The sequence below is a fragment of the Ailuropoda melanoleuca genome, chromosome 1 (assembly GCF_002007445.2).
Source record: "Ailuropoda melanoleuca isolate Jingjing chromosome 1, ASM200744v2, whole genome shotgun sequence".
NCBI classification, from domain to species: domain Eukaryota; kingdom Metazoa; phylum Chordata; class Mammalia; order Carnivora; family Ursidae; genus Ailuropoda; species Ailuropoda melanoleuca.
Genome location: NC_048218.1, coordinates 5,988,182 through 6,011,646, shown reverse-complemented (window position 1 = coordinate 6,011,646; position 23,465 = coordinate 5,988,182). Strand labels below are relative to the sequence as shown.

The window sequence follows — 23,465 nt, the reverse complement described above, 5'->3', positions numbered from 1 at the left end:
GAAAGAGAGAATCCTAAGAAGGCTCCACAGTTAGTGGGGAGCCCAGATCTCACAACGCCGAGATCTTGACCTGAGCTAAGTCAAGTCACAGGCTTAAACCACTTAGCTGCCCAGGCGCCCCCAGCTAATATCTTTTGATTTATCTACTATATGTAAACTTGAATTGGGATTATTTTCCATAAAACCTCATTTCACCTAAACTTAGGTTATTACAGGCTGATTGTAAACAGTGCTTTCTGATTAATACTTTTTAGATATGCAGGTTTGTAAATTGTTTAGATTTATTTCAATGTTTTGTTTTGAAATGCAAACAAGGCATTTCGCGTGTAATTACAAAACGTTTCTTTTTACAGTCACTTGCTACTATAATTACAGCAGTTTTCCATTTATGGAAAGGCTTATTTTAAGATAAATTTATCTAGTAATAAAACTGAGTCAAATTAAAGAAAGTACTCATTACATAATAATAACAAGCGGCTCGCAGCTAAGAGAAAACTAGAGCAGACGGCAGCCCAACCACCAGAGCTTGGAAACCTGCGGTCAGAAGGATGGTGGGGAGGGTACGGACAGGCTACGGAAGCCGGAAGGCCAAAGAGCAAGTTGGAAAGCGTCCACCAAGACCAAGAGGAAAAGACGGCCCCGCCTCCCCGCCCAGTGTGGCACAGTGCGCAGGCGCGGCGCCAGGCCTCCGCGGCCGCTCGTCCTCACTGCGCAGGCGTCCGCGCGGCGTGGGCGCCGGCGTGGTCCCCATGGAGTTATCTTAGTAGAGCCGGCACCTCCGGGAGCGTCCGGGATGAGCGGCGCGGAGGCCGACCGCTGGGCGTGGCTGCTGGTGCTCAGCTTCGTGTTTGGGTGCAACGTCCTCAGGATCCTCCTCCCGTCCCTCTCCTCCTTCGTAAGTGGCTGCCTTGACATCCAAGGGCCGGTGGGTCGCCGGGTTGCAGCCTCGGTCCCCGGCGAGCCTGGCGTAGATACGGGGGTCTCAGACTGGCCGCATGAGGGCCGGATTCCGCCCGCAGAAGCGTCTTGGTTGGGCCGCTGTGTTTTGAGATTTTTTTTTTTTTTGAGTTAGTTGTTAGCCTCTAAAAGTTGCAAAGCCTTATCCCCAAATCCGGATTTCTGGATTCTCGGGGAGAAAAAAAGAATGATCTGGCAACACTGGGCCACGTTTTCACGTGGCAGCAGCCCTGAGCCTGGGAGTTCTCAGTGCCCCTCTGCCAGCCAGCGACACTTATTTCCGTTATCTCCTAGTCGGTGGAGGCATTAAGCGGCCCTCGCTGCTAGGGGCCAGAGCCTGGGCAGCACGGAGTCCAGGGTTTCCCGGAGGCCCCGGCCTTCCCTGCATACATGTAGTGCCGGAGCGCCAGCCGTGCCAGGTCCCCGATGGAAGGATCTCAGGGTGCAGCGCCCCCCATTCTTGCGGTCGGAGGCAGCGTAGTCAGGATCTCGGCACTGTGTCATGCTTCCTGTCTTCAAGAGAGCAAAGGGCACTGGGAGCAGCTCTCTGCCGTGCGTTTTGCGTAGGCATGAATACATTACCTCATGTCCAGTTGTTACAGCTGCTGTAAGATGCGAATGTCATTCCATGTCCCTTTACCTCCCAGAGGAGGACTCTGACTCAGAGGGTCAGGTAGTTGCACTGTGTCATCCAGTTACTGACTGCTGGGTTGGAGACTGATCCTTGGTTTGTGATTCTCCTAGTTTTGTCCCTCTGACTGTTGGAGCATGGATATAGGCTTGGTGGCAGATTTGATAGGGTGTGTGGGAAAGAGGGAGCTGTTCCCTGGGGGAAGGGCGCCCCCTTTATGCCCGTAGCGGGAGTCTGACAGACTGAAGGACCTCAAGGACTGGGTGCACGCCATTTTAGCATTATTGGGGGAAATGCAGTTCTCCCTGCCCTTATCTCTCCTGATGCAAATTGGTGGTGTGTGTGTGGGAGGGGAGACGGTGTTATTTAAAACTAGGCGGGATTTCTACTTTCTTTCTTTATTCTACCAGCATTCATTGAGTGCTTGTTTCACGTAAATTCTGTTCTGGGACTGTATTATCTGCATTGTCCAACTAAGGCATAGGGGATTCTCTCTTAACCCCTCACCCTCCACCCCCATACTGCCAAGTCTTTAAGATGATGTCCCAGATACTTAGCATTGCATAAAAGACCTTTGAAGAACTGGCCTCTCCATCTTTTTTTTTAATTGTGGTAAAATACACATAATTTAAAATTTACTGTTTTAACCATTTTTAGGTGTATAGTTCAGTGGCATTAAATAATTCACATTGTTGTGCAACCATCACCACCATCCATCTCTAGAACTTTTCCATCTTCCTAAACTGAACTCTGTGCATTAAAGTCCTTATCCCTCTTTCACCTCAGTCCTGGCAACCACGGTACTACTTTCTGTCTCTATGAATTTGACTAACTCTGATTAGCTCATGTAAGTGAAATCATGTGGTATTTTTCCTTTTATGCCTGGCTTCTTTCATTCAGGATAATGCCTTCAGGGTGTATCTCTCTTGTAGGATGTATTAGGATTGACTTCCTTTTCAAGACTGAATACTATTTCATTGTGTATATACCACATTTTGTTTATCCTTTCATTTTTTTGATAGCCATTTGTGTTGTGTCCACCTTTTGGATATTGTGAATAATGCTGCTGGAACACTGGTGTGCAAATTCCTGTTCGAGTCTCTGCTTTCAGTACTTTGGGTGAATATCCGGAAGTGGGATTACTGGATCATATGGTAATTCTGTTTTCAACTTTTTGAGAAATTGCCCAACCGTTTTCCGTAGCAGCTGCACCATTTTGCATCCTCACCAGCAACGTACAAGGTTCTAATTTTTCCACAATTTCCAGCACTTGCTATTTTCAGTTTTGTTTTTATAATAGTCATCCTCAGTGGATGTGAGGTGGCATCTTATTGTGGTTTTGATTTGCATTTCCTATGATTAGTGATGCTGAACATCAGTTTATGTGCTTATTGGCCATCTGTATATCTTCTTTGGGGAAATGTCTGTTCACGTCCTTTGCCCCCTTTTTAATGGGGCATCAGGAGCTTGTCCCTAGGGGAAGGGCATCCTCTGTGGGCTCAGAGCAGGGGGTGAGTCAGCGTTTGGTTTGTTGTTGTTGTTGGGTGAGGACTTGTTTACTTACCAGATACAGGATTTGTAAATATTTTCTCCCGTTCTGTGGGTTGCCTACCCATCTTTCTTGAATACCACCTTGATTTTTCTTGTGTACGCCATCCCATTTCTCCTCTTGTTGTAGCTATATGAAACAAAATTGCTCAAAGAGACTGTGTTGGTTTTGTATTCCTCTATGAACTATTCATAATTTCCCCTTGTGGGGGGGAAGAGGAGTGTGTGTTTGGGGTATGGCAGTGGCTGTAAGTAAGACCTGTCAGCATCAAGCTCCTTAACCAAGCTTCCACCAAGCTGGTGCTCAGCAGCTAGGACACACTCACCAAGGGCTGTTGCTGCAGTCTCCATGTGCATGAGGCTTGTGTCCTTGGATGTTCCTCATTTAGATGAAAAAGCACTGGGTTCACATTCTGTGCTGCTTCCCACAGGCTGTATAACCTCTCTAACCTCAAACCGGTTAGCTTTCTTTAACCTGTTTCCCCTTAGTTGTAACACCGTTTGTTAGGGTCATCCCATATGCTTGCCCTAGTAGAGTACAGCCGCTACTGTTGGTGTTCAGAACAGGGAAAAGTAATGAAGAGATCTGTACCGCCCAGTCACTGGGTTTGTGGTGAGGGTCAGTGTAAAGCCGTAAGGAACGCTCTGGTCCTGGGTAGGGTAAGACGCTGTTCTTTCAGGACATTAGAGGCTGCCTGTTACAGGCCCTGTTGGAGGACCTAAGTGGGAAAGACTCTGAGGAGAAACTAAGTGTGATTGGGAATGGGCCATGTCCTCTTAACGTTATAGCCCTCCTGCCAGTGTTTCAGAAGCCTTTTCCACCCAGCCAGAAGCAAAGTGGGGGTGCACCATCCCGTTAGATAGGCTGGTTGAGGCCCTTGAATGAGTCTATTAAGTATCACAAGTCCTGGGGCGCCTGGGTGGCTCGGTCGTTAAGCGTCTGCCTTAGGCTCAGGGCGTGATCCCAGGGTCCTGGGATCGACCCCCACATCGGGCTCCTCCGCTGGGAGCCTGCTTCTTCCTCTCCCACTCCCCCTGCTTGTGTTCTCTCTCGCTGGCTCTCTCTGTCAAATAAATAAATAAAATCTTAAAAAAAAAAAAAAAGCATTACAAGTCCTCTGCCTAGCAAAGCCTTGCAGGTCCTGGGAGGGTCCTCAGCTGAATACTTGGGTGAAGGTGGGGGCCTGGATGAGGACACCCAGTCCCTCGTTTTGAGTTGGTTGGAATTTTCCTGAGAGTTCTTAATTCTCTTCAAGCTGGTCACGGGGCATATGGATGAGAGGGCCTAGTTCATTTAATAGGTGACCCAGGACTTAATTCAGCAAAGGCGGAGGAAGAGGGAGACCGGGATTCCCCTGAGAGCACTACTGTGCGGGGTTGTAGGGAGGCGCACTGCGCAGGCGCCCCGCGCAGGCGCCCCAGTCCTAGCAGTGGCAGAGGGCAAAGCCAGTGTCCTAGCGAGCTGTGTGCACTGCGCATGCGCCCCGGGAACGCTGGTGGGAGGCGGGGTGTAGAGAGGCGCACGCGCAGGCGCCGCAGGATTGACGTGGCTGAGAGTGGGCGCTGTACAGGGGTCAACAGCCCCTCCCTTCCAGGGCCCCCGCTTTGCAGACCCTGGGTACGGGCGCGGCGCAGGCTGCCCTCTGGGATTTGGTTTGCGGGGTGATTGCCATTTTCATATTTGATGACGTTGAAATTGCCTTCATTTTCTGCTGTAAAAAGTGGCCGCCTCCCTTTCCATCTAGGGGCCAAGGCCCCTGAGGCCAGGGACAGACACTGCAGGACCTGCCTGCTGCTGTAGGGGCCTTCCTGAGACCTCCCTTTCCAGGGAGCACAGTTGCCTCTTGAATTCCTCCTGTGGACCACCAGGCGTGAGGATGGCCCCCGAGTATTAGTTGTGGGGGTAATTGAGGGGGCAGTGGGGGTTGAGTGCACATGCGCAGGTGGGGCCTCGTGGATGGGGTCGTCCAGGTGCAGGGACGAGTGTTATGAGGACAGCCCTCTTGTGGGTCTGCAGTTTCGCAGAAGCCTTGGTCCCTTCTCAGGATGAGCAGTGTGTCGCCAGTATTAGGGACGCATCTAAGCGGGCAACGCCAGCATGTCATTCCCTTGGTGCCCCCTGTGTTCCAGGAGGGACGAACCTTTGGGCTTGAATGTCATTATACATTAATTAATTTTCGGATGGGTCTAGTCCAGATGCCACCATTGAGTGGTGGAGTGGGGTTTGACTCTTCCCTGGTGTGACTCCAAGTTCAAACCGTAACATTTTGTCTGTTGGGAAAGGGGTGTGGATCTTGGATAGGATCTGAGGGTGAGTCTGGTAGGACACTATGAGCTCATGCCGGCTGGTGGCCAGTGTTTAAGGGACAAGGGTGACAAGAAGGTTTGGTTCTATCCTTGTTTTCTCCCTAGATTCTTCCACTGCCTGTCATCTTAATATGAATTTTGAAAAACTCGTTTTCTGCTTGAGAATTCTTTGTGGACCCATCTCCAGGTCTTTGAAAAGCTGTACCCCACACAGCTTACCTGTTTCTGTCAAGTGGGAGGTTTAATGTCCTGGAAGGTGCTTTTGAATCATAAGGAGGTCAGAGGTTTATTTTTATTTGAAAAATTTATGTTCAGAACACTTAAATTCAAATCTCATTAGATTTTACAATTTAATTCATAATTCCAGTACATTTTAACTGTCACTTATAAGGAGGTCTTGGATTGATATTGGTATCTATTTGCAAATTTAAACACTTCCAAATATTTGTGTGTACTTCCAGACGTAATTTATTCATTTTCCCTCCCAAGCAACTACAGTTTTCTGATTTAACCATAAGATTCTAAACTTCTCCACAAGCTCATTTTCCCACCCTCACTCACCTTCTAGTCCTGAGTAAACATCTTTGGTCTTTTCAGTTTTTAAATTTTTGTGTGTATTCTCTATACTGTTAAGTAATGTGCTTGTGCTTCTATTTCTTTTTTTGAAGATCAGGTTTTAAAAGTCAGGTTTATTGAGGTGTAATTTGCATTCAGTGAAATTCACTGTTTCTAGGTAGGTGGGCAGTTTGATGAGTTTTGGTGCACTTACTCAGAGTAACCACCATCACAATCAAGATAAAGAATATATCTATCACCTCAAAAAATCTGTTTCCCCGTACTGTGCCTGTTTCTTGATTTATAAGGCTTAAGCAGCATCTATAGACTCTTGTTCTGAAAGATGATGCTGTGATTTTCTAAAGAAAATTTGGCCCATTCCTATTTTCATCTCCAGGGTGGATCAGGTTGGAGTATGTATGTCCTTTAGTTCGAGTGTTGAATAGTGGTCAGGCTAGGGCAGAGGGGATGAGGGCAGAGCTGGGTTTGAAGACCCCTACTCTTGGCGTGAAGCCTGCAGGAAGATGCGCAGGGGCAAACACACTGTGCTTTGTGCAGGTGCCCTTGGGAGATCTCTGTCCCCACGAGAAGCTTCATTGAGCAGGTGCTAGAGGCTGCCGCCTCAAAGGGTATCCCAGGAACCCGCACTTGCGCAGGCACCCCGGGAGCCCCGTGATGGGCCGCGGCTCCCCGGCTCTACCTGAAGAGTTGCCCTATTGTGCAGAGGGGACCCCAGGCTGGAGGGACAAACTCAATTATTGTGCCCTCGCTATGTGCCAGTACACTTACATACATTATAAACTCCTTCATCTTTTTTTTTTATTAATCTGTTTTTAAAATTTTGAAACAAACATGCAGAAAAGTTATGCATACAATACAAAGAACTGATTTTATGTCCTGAACCATTTGAAAATAAGTTGTTAACCTGAGCCCCTGCATTCCCCCACACATTACTGTATAAACAGGTGCCTGTCCCACAACACAGCTATCAGGAACCTTCCTACTGACCTCCTGTTTTCACTCGCCCCAACCGAGGTCCTTTGTAGCAAAAGGATCCCACTTCCGGGTCAGTACTGTGCATTGCACATACTTGCCACGTCTCTCCAGTCTGGAAGGATTCCCGGTATTTCCTTGACTTGTATGGCTGACATTTCTGAATATGGCAAGGGCAGTGAATTTGCAGAACGGCCTTAGAACATCTTTGTCCGGTGTCACAGAAGGGATGCTATGTTCTCATTGCATCTCATCTGACGCCGTGGGACGTTCACTCGTCGCTTGGGGCGGGTCCTGAGGGATTTCTCCAAGCTCCCCGCCCCCCCCTTCCCGGTGCGGCTGCGTCCTCACCGCACCCTTGATGTCACGCCATCCTGAGGCGCCCTGGCCGGCTGCCGGGCGCCACCTGGTGGTCACTGCCTTGGTCCCTGGGTTCCCGGCGGCTCGTGTCCCCACAGCTGTATGTGAGGGTGGAGGGCATCTGGGGACGTTCCATGTGGGGTCTGGCTGTCGGAGGCGCCTTTTCACAAACATTTACTTCTGTGTTTCTCTACCTACCAAAAACCACGGGTTCACAGCCGTGCCTTCGATTCTAATTCAACACTGCAGGATTCACTGTGGTTCTTCCCCAGGCATATTTCTAACTCCTTGCTCTGATAGTGAGAAAACTGGCTCCCATTACTTTCAGTATGTTTAGTGTATGTGGTGAGTGCTTTGTAATTAATCTCCCATCCCCACTGTTGCCTGCTCCTCCCCACCCCCATGCCTGCTGGCCCCACTTGGGCTCTGTCTCTGTGGTTGGCTGGGTGCTTTCCTCTTACCCTGTATGCCTCTTACTCTGACTCCTGTGCCTGGCTGCCCTTTCTGGAGATGCTCATATCACCATGCTTGGCTCTGCCCTCCCTTGCCAGGGTGCCCCTCTGTGGGAATGCTTGGGATTAAGTCCTCCTGGGCCACCCCCTCCTCACTAACATCCCCCCCTTCCTCTGCCTACCTAATTTAGGACTAAATTCTTCAGGAAGGGAAGAGGATGTGTGGTCCTTGTTATCTGAATGACCGCTGGAATTGGTTTTCATCTTACAATCGCAATTTTACAATTATAGTGAAAGATATAGACTTTGTGCTGGAGCGATTCATGAGCATGTCTGCAAAAGGAAAAGTATCATTTGATCGGTGATTCACATCAGAGGGAGTTTTTGTCGTTGTGGTGGTCATGGGGGCAGCAGCAGGACTAGGGAGCCGAGGCTGGCTATGCACGTAAAGGACAGCCTGCACAGCCGGAAGCGGCTGCAGTAGGATGGGGGGGGGAGGTGTCCCCTGTGGGAAGGCACTGACCCGCTGTCCACTCCACCAGATGTCCAGGCTGCTGCAGAAGGATGCCGAGCAGGAGGCACAGATGAGAGCAGAGATCCAGGACATGAAGCAGGAGCTCTCCACTGTCAACATGATGGATGAATTTGCCAGATACGCCAGGCTGGAGAGAAAGATCAACAAGATGACGGATAAGCTTAAAACTCACGGTACTGGTTTCAGCTGTAGTGTGGGAAGCTTCATGGGAGCTGAGGAACAGAGAAGTCTTTCTATAGAGATCGGTAGAATATATGCTTTGGTTCGTAGATGTTCTAAATGTTGAGAGGAAGTTTTAAGTTTGTCCAGAGGAAACTCAGTAGTCATGATTACTTTCTCTTTATTTGTCGGTGAACCTTTGCTTCTAAGCACAGAAACAACTAACATCCTCTTAGCTTTTCTTCTGTTTCCGTAGGGAGACATTCTCAAATTCAGCACTTTTCTTTTTCTTTTCTTTTCTTTTCTTTTCTTTTCTTTTCTTTTCTTTTCTTTTCTTTTTTTTCTTTTTCTTTTTCTTTTTTTTTCTTTTCTTTCTTGATTTTATTTATTTATTTGTCAGAGAGAGAGAGGGAGGGAGCACAAGCAGGGAGAGGGGGAAGGCAGAGGGAGAGTCAGGCTCCCCGCTGAGCAGGGAGCCCAAGGCAGAACTCGATCCCAGAACCCTGGGATCATGACCTGAGCTGAAGGCAGATGCTTAACCAACTGAGCCATCCAGACACCCCTCAGCACTTTTCGAGGTAAGCCTAGAGAAAGTGTCACAGTGGATGCCCAGGGGCTTTCGTGAACACTCTCAAATGTGCCCAGAGTGTCCTTATCCGAGAATAGACTGACAGGGCCGGGATCATCTTGTTCATTGCTGTGTTCACCACCGTCCCCAACAGTCTCCTGTGATGAGGACATTAGCACCCATGTGCTGGGAACGCATACCGTGAGAGAGCTGCCTCCAGGCCAGTAAGACATACGGAGCCCCCCCCCCGCCCCCATGCCCAGGACAAGCTAGGCTCCCACGTGTGGGTTAGCGTGCTATGTAGACAGGGAGACCTGGGGAGCAAATCTAGTCCTGTTGGTTAAGTGCACTGTAAAAAGAATCTCTGTTGTAGACAGATAGTTTTAAGGGTGTTCAAAATTGAAGCTTCAAATCTTACGATCTGTGTGTGTTTCTATTTTAACGCATGGCATCATGTATGGCCTTTAAGAAATTGTTTTATATTTTCTGAATATACTGAACAAATGTGTGCAACATGATTAGAAGATATTTTATAAGAGGAGAATAACAGTTCTGTGTATTTGAATATTTTTCTTTTTTTCAGGACTGATAGAATGATTTCGTTCTGTTTTTCCTTTCAGTGAAAGCTCGGACAGCTCAACTGGCCAAGATAAAATGGGTTATAAGTGTTGCCTTCTATATATTGCAAGTAAGTGTCCTGTTGTGTCACTTAGAGTCATTCAGGTTGATAATGACTGTCCTGCAGAACTCTGTGGCCCCCAGAATCCAGGTCTGAGAGTTCAGGCTTTTCCACTTTCCGTGGCGGTGCTGCATGGATCCCGCCAGCATGGAACTGAACACGCTTTGCATTTGTAAGTGGGACTAAAAGAAAGGCTTCTCCTCTGTGTTAAATCGAAGTATAGTTAACATACAGGGTCCTGTTAGATTCAGGTGTACAACACAGTGAATCAGCAGTTCTCTACGTTGCTCAGTGCTCGCCGTGGTAAGTGTCCCCACCATCCCTCATCGTGCAGCGTGATTACGATAGGACTGCCTGCCTTCCCTCTGCTGTACTTTTCATCTCCATGACTTACTTATTTTGGAACTGGAAGTTTGTACCTCTTGATCCCCTTTACGTACTTCCCCCACCCCTCTACTCCTCATCCCTCTGGCAGCCAGCAGTGTGTTCTCTGTATTTGTAGGTCCGCTTTAGTTTTGTCATTTTGTTTTTTAGATTCCACGTATGAGTGAAATGATTACTGTCTTCGTCTTCCTCTGTCTGACTTATTTCACAAGCATTATCCTTCTAGATCCATCCGTGTTGTTACAAATCGCAAGATCTCAACCCTTTTAGTGGCTGAGTAGTATTCCAGTGTGTGTGCGTGTGTGTGCGTGTGTGTGCGTGTGTGTACGTGCACATCATCACCTCATCTTCGTCCGTCCGTCTGCCAATGGACACTCGGGCTGCTTCCGTATCTTGGCTGCTGTAAACATAGGGCTGCGTGTATCTTTTCAAACGAGTGTTTTTGCTTTCTTTGGGCAAATCCCCAGTAGTAGAATGACTGGGCCGTATGGTATTTCTGTTTTTAACTTTTTGAGGCACCGCCGCACTTTTCCCTGACACGGCGGCGCCAGCTTGCGTTCCCGCCCGCAGTGCACGAGGTTCCGGGGGGGCGCTCTTGAGTTGTGAGATGCTGGGGTTTTGAGTCGCTTCCCTGGGACTCTCTCGCATCGCATTTATTCTTGCGGTTTGGGAAGCTGGTGGGGAGGTGAGAGAAGCTTATCTAGACCTTGTATCTTCTAGGATGGTTGGTTTGGCTCATTGCGTATTACATGGCATGCAGATGTGGAAAATGGTGCTCGCTGTCTGGGTGGGGACCCCTCTGTGCTCATCAGAGTCCAGCACTGTTGGTTCCCAGCTGTCCTGTCTGGGATAGGAAAGTTCCCTGGGAACTATTCCTGCTTCTGCTTTCCTCTGAGGTTGTGGACGTGCTGTGTCCGCACTTGCGGCTGCTGTCGGTGACCGTGGGTTTCAGTGCTACGTGTGGTCCTCCCTGTGCTCAAGGCCTCGAGCCAGCCCTGCAAGCCCAGGCTGTCTGGGTGCATTGAAGTACACTCACCCTGACGCCCCGTCACTCTGATGCTGGTTAGGGTTCCCAGGGGCGGGATGGAAGCCAGACTCCCTCTTTTAAGTCTGCTCATCTGAGCAGCTTATCCAAGGCCACCGGATGGGTGAAGACAGCGGAAGGAATGCTGCTGTTTCGCTGCCCACCATTTAGACTCACGGGGCTCCCTCCACACGCAGATGCCAGCACTGTGTGTGTGTGTGCGTGGGGGGGGCTGAGAACAGACTAGCGTTTCAAGGGTCTTAGAGGCGTGAGATTGCTTTTGTCACTAATAAGGTGGGTGTATTTATCGTAGGCTAGCTACTTAAAGGAGATGCTCAGTGAGAAAAGAACACCTTTGTTATGGGAGACCTTGGTTAATTTATCAGCTGATTTAATAGTGTATATTTAGTATTCAGATTAAAACCGTAAAAATGGCAATTCAGTGAGCAGGCTCCCCCACTTGGCAGCAGTGTGTTCTGGATGTCCTGCGAACTCATCTTTAATTAGATACTCTGTCTCAGGGTGCCGGCAAGGTAGTGGCTGCGTGGATGTGACTGTGTCCTGCAAGGACTGGATTGATCGGGCTTGAGGTCATGAGTTTGGAGTTTCCTTAGTGTGTTTTCCTGTTTCGCCTCCTTCTTTGGTTACTGGGTATGTGTCTGGCAGGTTGTTGAACTCACCAGCAGTGTCTTTGCAGGCTGCCTTGATGGTGTCGCTCATCTGGAAGTATTACTCTGTCCCCGTGGCTGTGGTACCGAGCAAGTGGATCACCCCGCTAGACCGCCTGGTAGCCTTTCCTACTAGAGTAGCAGGTAAGAGTTTTCTGGGAACCAGAGCAGAAGAATACGGACAGGCTTCTGTAGACGTGTGGGGTACAAGGGGAAGGAACCCAAGCTCATGCATTCGTTAGTGAGCAGTTTTGTGTCTTGGCCTCACACAAGGCTCACGGTGAAGGAACAGATCTAGAGAAGTTACTTACCTTGCCCAGTGTCACCACAATGTTCAGTAGCAGAGCTAGAGTTCACCCCAGGTCCGCTTCCAGAATTGTCAGCTCAGACTTTGAGTCTGATACCCTGTTCGTGGAAGCCCCGATCTCTAGTTCCTAGGTTCTGTGACTTCTCTTTATTTCTTTCACTTGGCCTCTCTCCAGCATTTACTGCTGTTGGCCATTCGTTTATTTTTGAAAGGTAATATTATCCCTTGGGTATTAAAAGTAGTACATATTGGGCACCTGGGTGGCTCAGTCAGTTAAGCGTCTGCCTTTGGCTCAGGTCATGATCCCAGGGTTCTAGGATCAAGCCCTGCATCGGGCTCCCTGCTCAGCGGGGAGCCTGCTTCTCCCTCTCCTCCCTGCTCATGCTCTCTCTCTCTCAAATAAATAAATAAAATCTTAAAAAAAAAAAGTGGTACATATCATCGTAGAATGATTATGGATATAAGTACAATTTAAAAGCATTTCACAAGCTAGAGATAACCTGTCTTACCTTTCTGGTATGTTTTTCCACTCTTTTTTTCTATTTATTTTATACAACTAAGGTCATCTGGCACATACAGTTTTAGACCCCTTTTTACCTTATATTGTAAGCCCTTTCCCATATCAGTAACTAACTTTTTAAGGAATTTTGAATAGCCGCTCTTCATTGGGATATATCATAATGTGCTAATTCCCCTGATAAAAGATATGTATTTGGGTCCTAATTTCTACTCTCAGGGATAATGCTGCGTGTGGCACACATCCCTGTCAGCCAGCCTTTGGTTATGATCTGTTGCTGGAGGTGAAGTGCTGAGTGAAAAGGAATGACTGTTAGAGATCCCGGTTTCACCACACCCTCCACCCCGCCTCCCATCCCCCCCAGCCTGCGGGCACCACCTGAGCAGGAAAACACGAGGATGACCTGGCAGGCATCTAGAGGCCATTGGTCACTCCTGCAGCCTGACTTCCTGTCTCTCTGTTACCAGTGGGGCAAGAAAGGCATGGGTAGACACTGCTTTGTTTATAATGCTTTTTTGAGAAGGAGAAACAGATAGTCTTACAGGGCGGTTTTGCCATGTGTCAATGTCGAAAATAACAACGCACAGCTCTCTGGCCGTTGCTCTGCGTAGTTCCTGTTTAGTAAAGAGGGCAGCTCTGTGAATCAGTAGGAGGTCTGCTGAACTTGAATCTAGGAAACACACACCTAGTTTTTCTTAGCTGAGCACTACCGTAAAAGTGTTGACTTCCTGTAAATTAAAGGTAGCAAAGGCAGGATATTCGGGCGGACGGTTGGCATGCTCTCTTACAGCGAGCTGCTTTATTTCCAGGTGGCGTTGGAATTACCTGTTGGATTTTAGTCTGTAATAAGGTTGTGGCGATCGTGCTTCACCCTTTCAGCTGAAAGAAGACGAACGCAACTACGACATTTTAGAGGATGAATTTTCACGGAGTAGGTTAAAAATCTGATTTATACTTTTTTTTGTTAAGGAAACAAAAGCACACAGGTTAGTTTTTTTGTTGCATGTGTTTGTTCTTGGATTTCACGTGAGATACAGGAGTCACAATTTTGTATACTTGTCATCGAGCTGAAGGCCAGGCTCTTGCTGTGTGTCCTGGCCAGCAAGTCTTTGGTTTGTTACAAGAAGGGGCCTGGGCGTCCATGGTACGTGGGGTGTGTACCTTTGGCGTACTTGAAAGGTCACGTTGCCAACCGGAAGGTCAAAATTTTCTAACTTAAGTACTTTAAAGACTTTGCACTATTTTTGATCCAGATTAGAAAGCGATTTAAATTTTGATACCACTACTAGAATTTGAAGTTTCCCATAGTACTACTAAAAGAATAACACTAAGTGACGTTGCTCGTGTGGTTTTCCTCCTCTTGTTTAAAGGGCATTCGTGGTAGTATTATCTACTTATTTGAAGCTGTTAACTTTTCATTACTGTGTTTTGTAAATGTATTCATGGGATCATAATGCATTGTCTTACGTTTGAATTGTATGTTTTATATTTACAGCATTTCAAATGAAGTGTGTTTTATAAGCATTTAATATTTATGCTCTGTAGAATGGAGCAAAGTTGAAAAACAAACTAGGAATTCCGATTAAGTTAATTTGAGTGGATACATTTTTTAAAACACTTTTTTTGGACTTCTGATTGACATATATTAGTTTCAGGACCACAGCATAGCGATTTGGTTTGTATACACTGCGAAATGATCACCACAGTAAGTCTGGTTCCCCATGTAAAACATTCTTTCATAATTAAAATTTTTGCAAAGGCTTGTGTGACTTTTCTTCCTTACAGCCGCTTACTTGCTATGACCAGTTTGTAACTGACAAGTGACAGAGGACTTTAATTGTTAACTCCGGTTGGCTGCAGCCGTGTAAAGCTAAATTCTGTCACTGGTTTTTAAAAGGTCTTATTTACATTCTTGAGTTCCATAACGATCTAAGAAGTAGCTTGTTGTTAATCGTGCGAATTGTACTAGGGACAGACCGAGTGCCATGGTGCTTTCGTTTATCGTCTCCAGAGGGGTGTCTGGCTCTTCATTCAGACGTCTCCCCCCAGGGTGACTCAGCTTTAAGAAAGGATGTAGAACAGGGATCACGGGAGTATTTATAGGAAAAGCCTCAGAGGGCGTCCTTGGGCCACAAAGGCTGGGATGGCCGCCTGACGAGGCGAAGGCAGTGGCACGAGGGAGCTGCGGGGTCCAGGCGCTCCACGCCCCGCATCATCACCATGAGGGAGCCGCCGGCATTGAGGGCGGGGTGTGCAGGGAGCACTCGGTGGCCACGCACGGCCTGCCCAGGGACATCCTTGGATCACTAATCTGGGTCCAGTCTCCCTGATAAGACCCTTGTTGATCTCCTAAAGATCCGTTCTTTCAGTTCACACTCAAGGATTTTGACAAAGCTCGCTGAGGCTGGAGGAGACGTACAGCTGACAGCTGGGGACCTTCCCGCACACAGTGGCAGTCGGTGAAAACCACACAAGGGACATGTAAGTGTCCTTCATGGTTTACATCATTGTGGGTTTTCAAAAATGGTGTTTGTTTTTAAGTGGATAATAAACATGGTACTGGCTTCAAAAGCTGCAGAAAGGGATACAGTGGAAAGTAGATCTTCTGACCCTTGACCTCGTGTCACCCCATCTTCTGTTACTGGCTTCTTACGACTTTTCCAACGATATTCCATATGTGTATGAATATTGTGTGCATTTTTAAAATAAATTTTAAAAAATTACAGGGGCGCCTGGGTGGCACAGCGGTTGAGCGTCTGCCTTCGGCTCAGGGCGTGATCCCGGCGTTGTGGGATCGAGCCCCACATCAGGCTCTTCTGCTATGAGCCTGCTTCTTCCTCTCCCACTCCCCCTGCTTGTGTTCCCTCTCTCGCTGGCTGTCTCTATCTCTGTTCTCTCACTGGCTGTCTCTATCTCTGTCGAATAAATAAATAAAATCTTTAAAAAAAAAAAATAAAAAAAAAATAAAAAATTACAAATGGAACACCTAAAAAGATAAAAATGGTTTGCTGTTTTTTTTAAAAAACTCCTGCTTGGAAGCAAGGAAACCAAGTCCCCCGTATCCACAGAACTGGGATTGCTGGTGTTAACATTTGTGCTTTAACTTTTCTATTTATGTACGGATAGCGATAGGTTTTGGGTTTCTATAAAAAAATACTGGATATAGTTTATAGCTTTACATGAAGATAAACACCTGTTTGATTTAATATATCTAAAGCTCTCTTTATGCCAATTCTGTTTGCTTTACATGTATGGTAAATCAAGCAGGGAGATCTTTATACACAAACCCATGGACGTTGTTGTATGGGGTTAATACACTTCTGTTGCCCCCACAAGAAGGTGGAACACTAGTCAGCTAGCTCACTCTCCCTTGAGCTGGCCGGGCCCTCTGGTGTCCCATGGTTTCTCCTACACATACGCGGCTCTCAGTGGGGGCTCTGTGTGTGTGCGTGTGTGTGCTGAGCCTCCCCTGCAACTTGTGAAGCCCTCTCTGATCACCTTAGATGATAGTGATTTCCTTTTTCTTCCCCTCCTCATCTGAACTTCTTACATAGTATCTATTTGACTGATTTGTTAACCCGTTTTGTATTGACTTGGGGTGTCTGCTGTCGTGTAGTTTTGTTCCTAATGTTTTAGATGCTTGTGTGTGTATGTGTGTGAGATAAAGGGTTTTCAGTGATGCTACAAGTGTCTTTTGGGCCAGAGACTGTCCTTAGGCTTTTTTATTCCTCTCCCAGCATGTCTTAAGTCGGTACCCAGGAATATTTAACTTAAAAAAGAAAATCACATAATGGCTTTCCACTAGGGCCATGTAAGTCTTTCCCAGGGAGTATGTTTTCTTCATAGTTGAGGCGTTACCAATGAACAGTTGTTAGAATTTTCTAGGATGCTCTTCTCTTACAAGTCCTTCAGGACAGAGCCCTTCTGTGGTGTCGGCAGATTCAAAGCTGTGTGTTGCTGGTTTGCACACTCGTGTGGATGCCATCCTCTAGGGGCTCTCTTCTTGTTCGTGTGGGTTAGCTTTCCTGCTTGCGCATTTGGCATGTAAGGAGTACGCATCCCTCTTTCAACACTCAGCGCTGACTCCTGCCTGGGAGTTTATTCTTGAGTGAATATTGTGTAGCTTTTGTCAATATTTTTGTTGTTGCTTGTGCTTTTGGTATCATATCTAAGAATCCATTGCCAAATCCAAGGTCACAGAGATTTATGTCTGTTTTCTTCTGAGAGTTTTATAGTTTTAACTTCTACATTTAAGTCTTTTATCCACTTTGAATTAATTTTTGTACAGTGAGTGAGGTAAGGGTTCAGCATTATTCTTTTGTATGTGGATATCCAATTGTTTAAGCATCATTTGTTGAGACTGTTTATTCCCCGTTGAGTGGTCTCGGCAACCTCGTCAAAAATCCATGGACTGTAGGGGCGCCTGGGTGGCGCAGTCGTTAAGCGTCTGCCTTCGGCTCAGGGCGTGATCCCGGAGTCCTGGGATTGAGTCCCACATCGAGCTCCTGGGCTGGGAGTCTGCTTCTTCCTCTCCCTCTCCCCTGGTGTGTTCCCTCTCTCGCTGGCTGTCTCTATCTCTGTCACATAAATAAAAATCTTAAAAAAAAAATCCGTGGACTGTCGATACATGGGTTTGTTTCTGGACTCTCAGTTCTATTCCATCCACCTCTTTGTCCGTACTTAGACCGATACCAAAATGTTCTGGTTACAGTTGCTTTGTAGTAAGTTTTGAAGTTGGAAAGTGTGCATCCTCCAATTTTGTGTTTCTTCTTAAATATTGTTTTGGCTATCCTGTGCCCCCTGCAATTTCATATGAATTTTAGAATTAGCTTCTCAGTTTCTACAAAGAAGTTAGCTGGGATTCTGAAAGGGATTGTGTTGAATTTGTCAGCTTGGGGGAGTATTGCCATACTAACATTATTAGGTCTTCAGTCCATGAACATGGGCTGTCTTTCAAGCTGTTTAGATCTTTAATTTCTTCCAACAATGCTTTGTGGTTTTCAGATGATGTTTTATATATCTTTTGTTAAATTTACTCATAAGTATTTTATTCTTTTTGATGCTATTATAAATGAAATTGTGTAAATTTCATTTCAGATTGTTACATAGAAGTTGGTTTTTGTACATTGACCTTGTATTCTGCAACCTCATTTATCAATTCCAATAGTTTGTGGATCCTTAGGATTTTCTATATAGAAGATCATGTCATCTGTGAATAGAGATAGTTTCACTTCTTTTCCAGTCAGTGCCTTTTATTTCATTTTTCCCTCATTGTTCCATCCAGAACCTCCAGTACAGTGTGGAATAGAAGTGTTGAGTGTGGACATTATTGTCTTTTTCCTCATCTGGTTTTGTTATCAAGGTCATGCCAGTCCCATAAGAATGAGTTGGAGAATGTTCCTTTTGCTGTATTCTGGACCAGGTTTACGGTCTGAGTTATTTATTCCTTGAATATATGATGACTTTGCTGGTAAAATCTTTCTGGGTTTTCTCTTATTTTTATTGAAAGATTACCAATTTCGATTTCTTTAGTGATTATGAAGTTCTTCAGTTTCATATTTTTCTTGAATTATATTAGGAAAATTAGTTTAGGATTTATCCATTTCTTCTCAACTTCAAAATATATTAGGATAAAATTTTTGCAAATGCTCCATTTGTGATGAAAAATACAAGTTTGAGGTTGTCTTCTGTATGTGTCCATTGGATTGGAGTTACCAGCTGTCTTACTCAGATCTTTCTCTTTACTGGTGCTTTTTTGTTTGCTGGGCTACCCATTACTGGGAAGTCCAGGCTGTGCTTCTGACCAACCAGCTATAAATCAGAGGTTCCCACGAGCACCTCCGCAGGTTTGATGAACGGAACTCAGGACAGCCATTTTCTCCATTTGTCAGTTTATTATAAAAGGATATGATAAAGGATACCGACGACGACCAGCCCGTGGAGGGGATGCTTAGGGCAAGGTGTGTGGGAAGGGGTGTGGAGCGTCCACGCCCTCTCCAGGCACGTGTTCTCCCCGTACCTCCACGTGTTCGGCCCAGAAGCTCTCCCAACCTTTATGGAGGCTTTCTCGGGTTGGCATGGTGGGTCATCATCTCCATTTTCAGCCCTTCTCCCTTCTCGGGAGTGTGGGGGTGGGGCCGAAAATTCCAACCTAATCCCAGCGTGGTCTTTGTGGTGACCAGCCCCCATCCAGGAGCCCACCTGGAGTCACCTTGTTAGAATGAAAGAACCGTCCATCACCCAGGAAATGACCAGGGTTCCCGGAGCCCTGTGTCAGGAAGGGGTCAGAGAGCAAATACCAGAACAGAAGGTGCTCTGAGTGCCCTTACCACGCGGGGAATTACTGGGGTTTCAGGAGCCACAGGCAGACGCCAGTACAGACTTTCTGTTATCTCATGATTGCCTTTTTTTTTTTCCATATTCTTCTCCCCCTTCAATTTTGAAGTTACTCGATTTTTGTTTTAACACCAGAAAATTTGTCCATGCTTAACAGTTCATGCCTTCCTCCCGTCTGCAGCGGCATGAGAGTCAACGTGCGTCGGGCCGTCCTTCCCTCCCGATGCCCGTGGTACTCGTCATCATACGTACGGAGCCTCAGCCCTGTGACCCCACAGGACGTGGTGGCGTAAAACCACGATGTTTAGGACCACACACTCACCACTCCCGCTCGCACGGGAGACTTTTTATCTCAAACCAGCCCTTCTGCCTGAAGTCTGTCTGTCAGAACGGGAGCTAGGCGGCAGCTGGACGTGGCGATTGGGCTGCACTTGGTTCGTTGTATTGGAAGGCGGCCAGGTCATTTGCGAATCTTCTGCGGCTGTTTTCACATTCCAGTGGTGTCTCGAAGGTGTGACAGTGGGTAGGTGGCCCGCGAAGCCTAAGTTGCTTACCATCTGGCCCTTTCCATAAAAGGTTTGCTGATCTCTGAGTTAGTGAGGCTCTGAGAACGTGTCCTGTGTCTTCCTTCATGCACCTTCTTGGAGGGTGTGCGTTCTAGGTCATGGCTGTCCCCTTGGCACCCCACTGTGTTCTGCCTTCCTTGTCATGACCAATGAGAGCAGTGGCTCCTTTGACAATATGCTGCCTTTTCCTGTGTGGTTCATCTAAGAATTTCTCTGTCTGTGGTGCTCGGTGGTTTCCTCGTGCCCTAGCCAGGCATGAGTTTCTTTTCATTTCTGTTTCTGTTTATTTGCTCAGAATTTATTGGACTTTCTGCATCAGTGGATTGGTACCTTCTGTCAGTTCTGGAAATTTTTCACCCTTTATCTCTCTACTTAGCCCTGCTCCATTCTCTCCTCTCTCTTCTCCAGCATCTCAGATTCCGTATTAGTTCAGCCTTTTTAATCTGTGCGCCTGTTAACCTCCCCTCGTATTGTCTCTGTCTCTCTGCTTCGATGGTGATCGTTTGTCTCTTTGCTCTCTGTGTTCTGGTTTCTTCTGCTGTTAAGCCCGCTTATACAGTTAATTTACATTAAATGATTATATGTACGTCTTTTAAGTGCTTTGTCACATATGCTGAGTTCTGTTCTTTTTATTCATATTTTCAGAAACTTCTTTTATTTGTTTAAATATGTTTATTTTCTATGTATAGTAATTCCAACATGTGGAGTCTTTGCAGATCTGACCCTGTTATCTGTTGTTCATGATGGTTCTCTTAGCACCTTGTTTTCTTGTGTTTTATCATTTTTTGGACTTCATGTTTGTGGGTGGGTTTTTCTTTTTCTTTTCTTTTTTTTTTTGTTTGTTTTGTTTTGTTTTAACTATCTGTGGGAATTTCTTGAGGCCTGGGTCAAGGACAGGTTTTTCCAGACAATTTGCATTTCTACTGCCCTGGGGGTACTACCAGCCTAGATCTCTCTCTCTCTCTCTCTCTCTTTTTTTTTTAAGGAGGCTCCATGCCCAGTGTGGAGCCCAACATGGGGCTTGAACTCATAACCCTGAAATCAAGACCTGAGCTGAGATCAAGAGTCGGACCCTTAACTCATGTTATGATTTATGCTTTTGTTGTGGGTAGTCATTAGAAAAGATCCCTTGAAAAATCCTAAACCTTCTATAAAGCAAGTAGACGTCGTAACACTGGAGTATTACTCCATGTATCATTTCTAAGAATCCTTTTAGGACATTTCTTCAAAATTTAGGGCTAGGCATTTATGTCATTCGATGGGCATTTGCGTATCTCCCCGTAGAAGCCTGTGGGACGTCTAACTCTCCTCCCTCCCTCCCCCACTCCCCTTCTCCATTCCGATCAAAGCTTAAGGTAGTTACAGTATTTATCTCATCTTTGGTTTTAAATACAATTGTTTTCCCACCACGGTTTTCACTTTCTTTTAAAAGTTTTACTATTCTCAGTTTTTAAAGTGTTAATGTTACACTCTAATCCAAAAACCTCTTTGGAAACAGCAGGTCTACATCATAAATAACTTGCCCTTAAAAATAAATGAAGGTAAGTAAACTGATCAGTGCCGGATCCGAGACGCTCTCAGTGTAACGGAGCTGTTGGGATGGAGCGGCTCGCCAGGTTGGACACTCTTATGCCCATGTGCTCTTGTTCAACAGGACCAACAGGAAAAAAGGACGAGGTACAGATATGTAACAAATAGAAATAAACATAGCGGATCTCAGGCGTACGTGAGGAGAGTGTCCTCACAGAGGCCGTTTAGCTGAATTGGAGAACACTCAAAAATCACTCTCAGAAAACCACGCTTGGTAATCACTGGGCTTTTTTTTTTTTTTTAAATAGAGTCTTCTCTTTCAAAGCTGCTTCCATGTTTTTTAGTTAAGACACAATTCTATTGCTGCGAACATTCCTACATATATGAGATGCGTGTGTCTTGACTGACTGACTTAGACTTAGGAGCCCTGGAGTCACACAGAATATTAAAGTCGTGGAATAAATCAGTCTTCCAAAACATAATGGACATGTTTCAGTTATAGGAAAAAAGATATAATTTTATATTTGAAATGTCATTGGCTAATACACAATGGATTTTTAAAATTAAGTTATAATAAAACCTTAACTATCCAAAGTCAACACACACACACACACACACACACACACACACGAACATTACAAGATTAAAAGCACATAAGAACGAGAATATCGTATCAGAATGTATTAGGGTACTGATTATATTTAAATAATTATTTTTCTTTTTCCTTCTGTAGGTGAAGGTGACTTAATAGAATTGACCACAGTTACTTTAGAGTCCCCGAAGGCGTTGCTGGCGGAGGCCTGACTGGGCGCTAGACGGTGCGTCTTACTTCCCGGAGTCTGCGGGGCCCGTCCAGCGGCAGTGCTGGTCTGGTCGTGTTTAAAGACGCAGCCTGACCCGAAGAGTTCTTCCATTAGATTGCTCTTCTTATCTCTGAAAGTATCTTTTGCTTTTGTTCGGGAAGACTTGCCGAAAGAGGGTTCATACCCACTCACAGAATGTTCTGGCTTCAGTCCTTCCGCGTTCCCGCGAGGCTTGCTGGGGGCCACGCCGCCTCTCGTCACACCGGCGCTGACCGGCCCGCCCGAGGCAGGAAGCCCGTGGTGCAGGTTCTCGATCGCTTCTGTGAACGAGTAATGCTTCCTCTGTCTGAAGCGTATCTTGATATTTGCAGCGGCATTTTTATCGGGCATCTCATCCGTGTCATTTATCTGGAGACTTCTTTTGAACTTTTCTTTCCCTGCGTCGTCTTCCTGCTTCCCCTCCCTTTCAGGATGAGTCGCTTGAATTCTTTTTGGTGGTAGTTCTTCTTTCACTGAAGTGGTTTTTTCTTGATCTTCCTTTGTCTCTCTCTTTCTTCCAGTATTCTCCAGAGGTGGTTGTACTTCCAAATGTTCCTCTTCCTCCGATAAATCTGTATTCGAAAAATAGTCTATTTAGTGATCTTTAAGGTGAACGGATTTCTATCTCAAGAAGGCGTGCTGAGTGCACGGACTGACATCTCCCAGGCACGTGAGCACATGCGTCCAACACTGGCGTACAGGGAAGGGGCTGGTAACAAGCTGGAATTGTGCCACTTTCCTAGGACATGCCAAGGAAGAATTACGAAACCAAAAGAAACATGTTCAGAGCAGGGAGCCTGCTTCTTCCTCTCCCACTCCCCCTGCTTGTGTTCCCTCTCTCACTGGCTGTCTCTCTGTCAAATAAATAAATAAAATCTTAAAAAAAAAAATAATGGAACTTCTGTTCCCCACTGGTGGGTGTGTCCATTGGGACAGCTTTTTTTGGACGGCAATTTGAGCTATCAAAATTTTTTTTAACTTTTTTTTTTTTTTTTTAGAGTGAGAGCATGCATGTATGCATGGGGGGGTGGCGAGGAGGGGCAGAGGCAGAGGGAGAGAGAGAATCTCAAGATGACTCCCCACTGAGTGTGGAGCCTGACCTGACACTCGATCTTGTGCCCCTGAGATCATGACCTGAACGGAAACCAAGAGTCAGATGCTCAGCCGAGCGCCATCCAGGCGCCCCTGTACCTATCATGATTTTTTAAGTGAACATATTCTTAGATCCAACAACTTCACTTCTAGAACCAAACTTCACAGAAATACACAAAGATACGTATAGGGATGTGTACTGCAGCGTGGTTTAGTAACAAGGCAACATCCCAAATGTGTGTCGAGGTCCCGGGGAAAGAGGTGGCACGCGCAGGCCGTGGGGTTCTGGGCAGCTGCTACAAAGAACAGGGTGGGTACTCATGAACTCACGGGGGCGAGAGGTTCGCAGTACGTTGTCAAATGAAAAAGTCACTTGAAGGTGAGCTTGCCTTTCCTGTTCCTTACCCAGGCACTCAGCGAGCCCTGCCCTCAGCCTCCCCCCTTCCGAGGAAGAC

At 46.4% G+C, this 23,465-nt stretch overlaps 2 protein-coding genes across 6 annotated transcripts in view; one reads left to right on the top strand and one right to left on the bottom strand.

The window, feature by feature from the left end:
* The first annotated feature begins 488 nt into the window (after positions 1–488).
* On the top strand, positions 489–21,937 carry GET1 (guided entry of tail-anchored proteins factor 1). 5 transcript variants are annotated; one of them, XR_004623698.1, is made up of 7 exons: positions 496–895; positions 8,346–8,511; positions 9,686–9,753; positions 11,850–11,964; positions 13,454–13,575; positions 15,014–15,125; positions 21,810–21,937. XR_004623698.1 is itself a non-coding variant. In XM_034655535.1 (6 exons), exons 2-6 carry the CDS (start codon positions 2,740–2,742, stop codon positions 13,525–13,527), a joined length of 426 nt encoding a protein of 141 aa, XP_034511426.1. In that variant the 5' UTR covers positions 489–895; positions 2,611–2,739; the 3' UTR covers positions 13,528–14,402. The 5 variants fall into 5 exon arrangements, 4 of the variants coding, with proteins under 4 accessions (XP_034511426.1, XP_034511419.1, XP_034511403.1 ...); XM_034655535.1 differs by lacking the exons at positions 15,014–15,125; positions 21,810–21,937 and adding an exon at positions 2,611–2,742 and having other exon boundaries at positions 489–895; positions 13,454–14,402; XM_034655528.1 differs by lacking the exon at positions 15,014–15,125 and having other exon boundaries at positions 21,810–21,933.
* LCA5L (lebercilin LCA5 like) overlaps positions 21,743–23,465 on the bottom strand; it is a 35,317-nt gene continuing 33,594 nt past the window's right edge. The window contains exon 10 of the mRNA XM_034655541.1: positions 21,743–22,490. Coding sequence (XP_034511432.1) covers positions 21,778–22,490 — 713 coding nt within the window. The 3' untranslated portion in view covers positions 21,743–21,777. The remainder of the gene's footprint in view (positions 22,491–23,465) is intronic.

Bases quoted from the DNA above. Each gene is read 5' to 3' on its own strand.
- GET1 (XM_034655528.1), top strand. From the start codon at position 794: ATGAGCGGCGCGGAGGCCGACCGCTGGGCGTGGCTGCTGGTGCTCAGC. The intron at 8,512-9,685 runs GTACTGGTTTCA...TTTTCCTTTCAG, and splicing joins GGATAAGCTTAAAACTCACG to TGAAAGCTCGGACAGCTCAA. The intron at 9,754-11,849 runs GTAAGTGTCCTG...GTGTCTTTGCAG, and splicing joins TTGCCTTCTATATATTGCAA to GCTGCCTTGATGGTGTCGCT.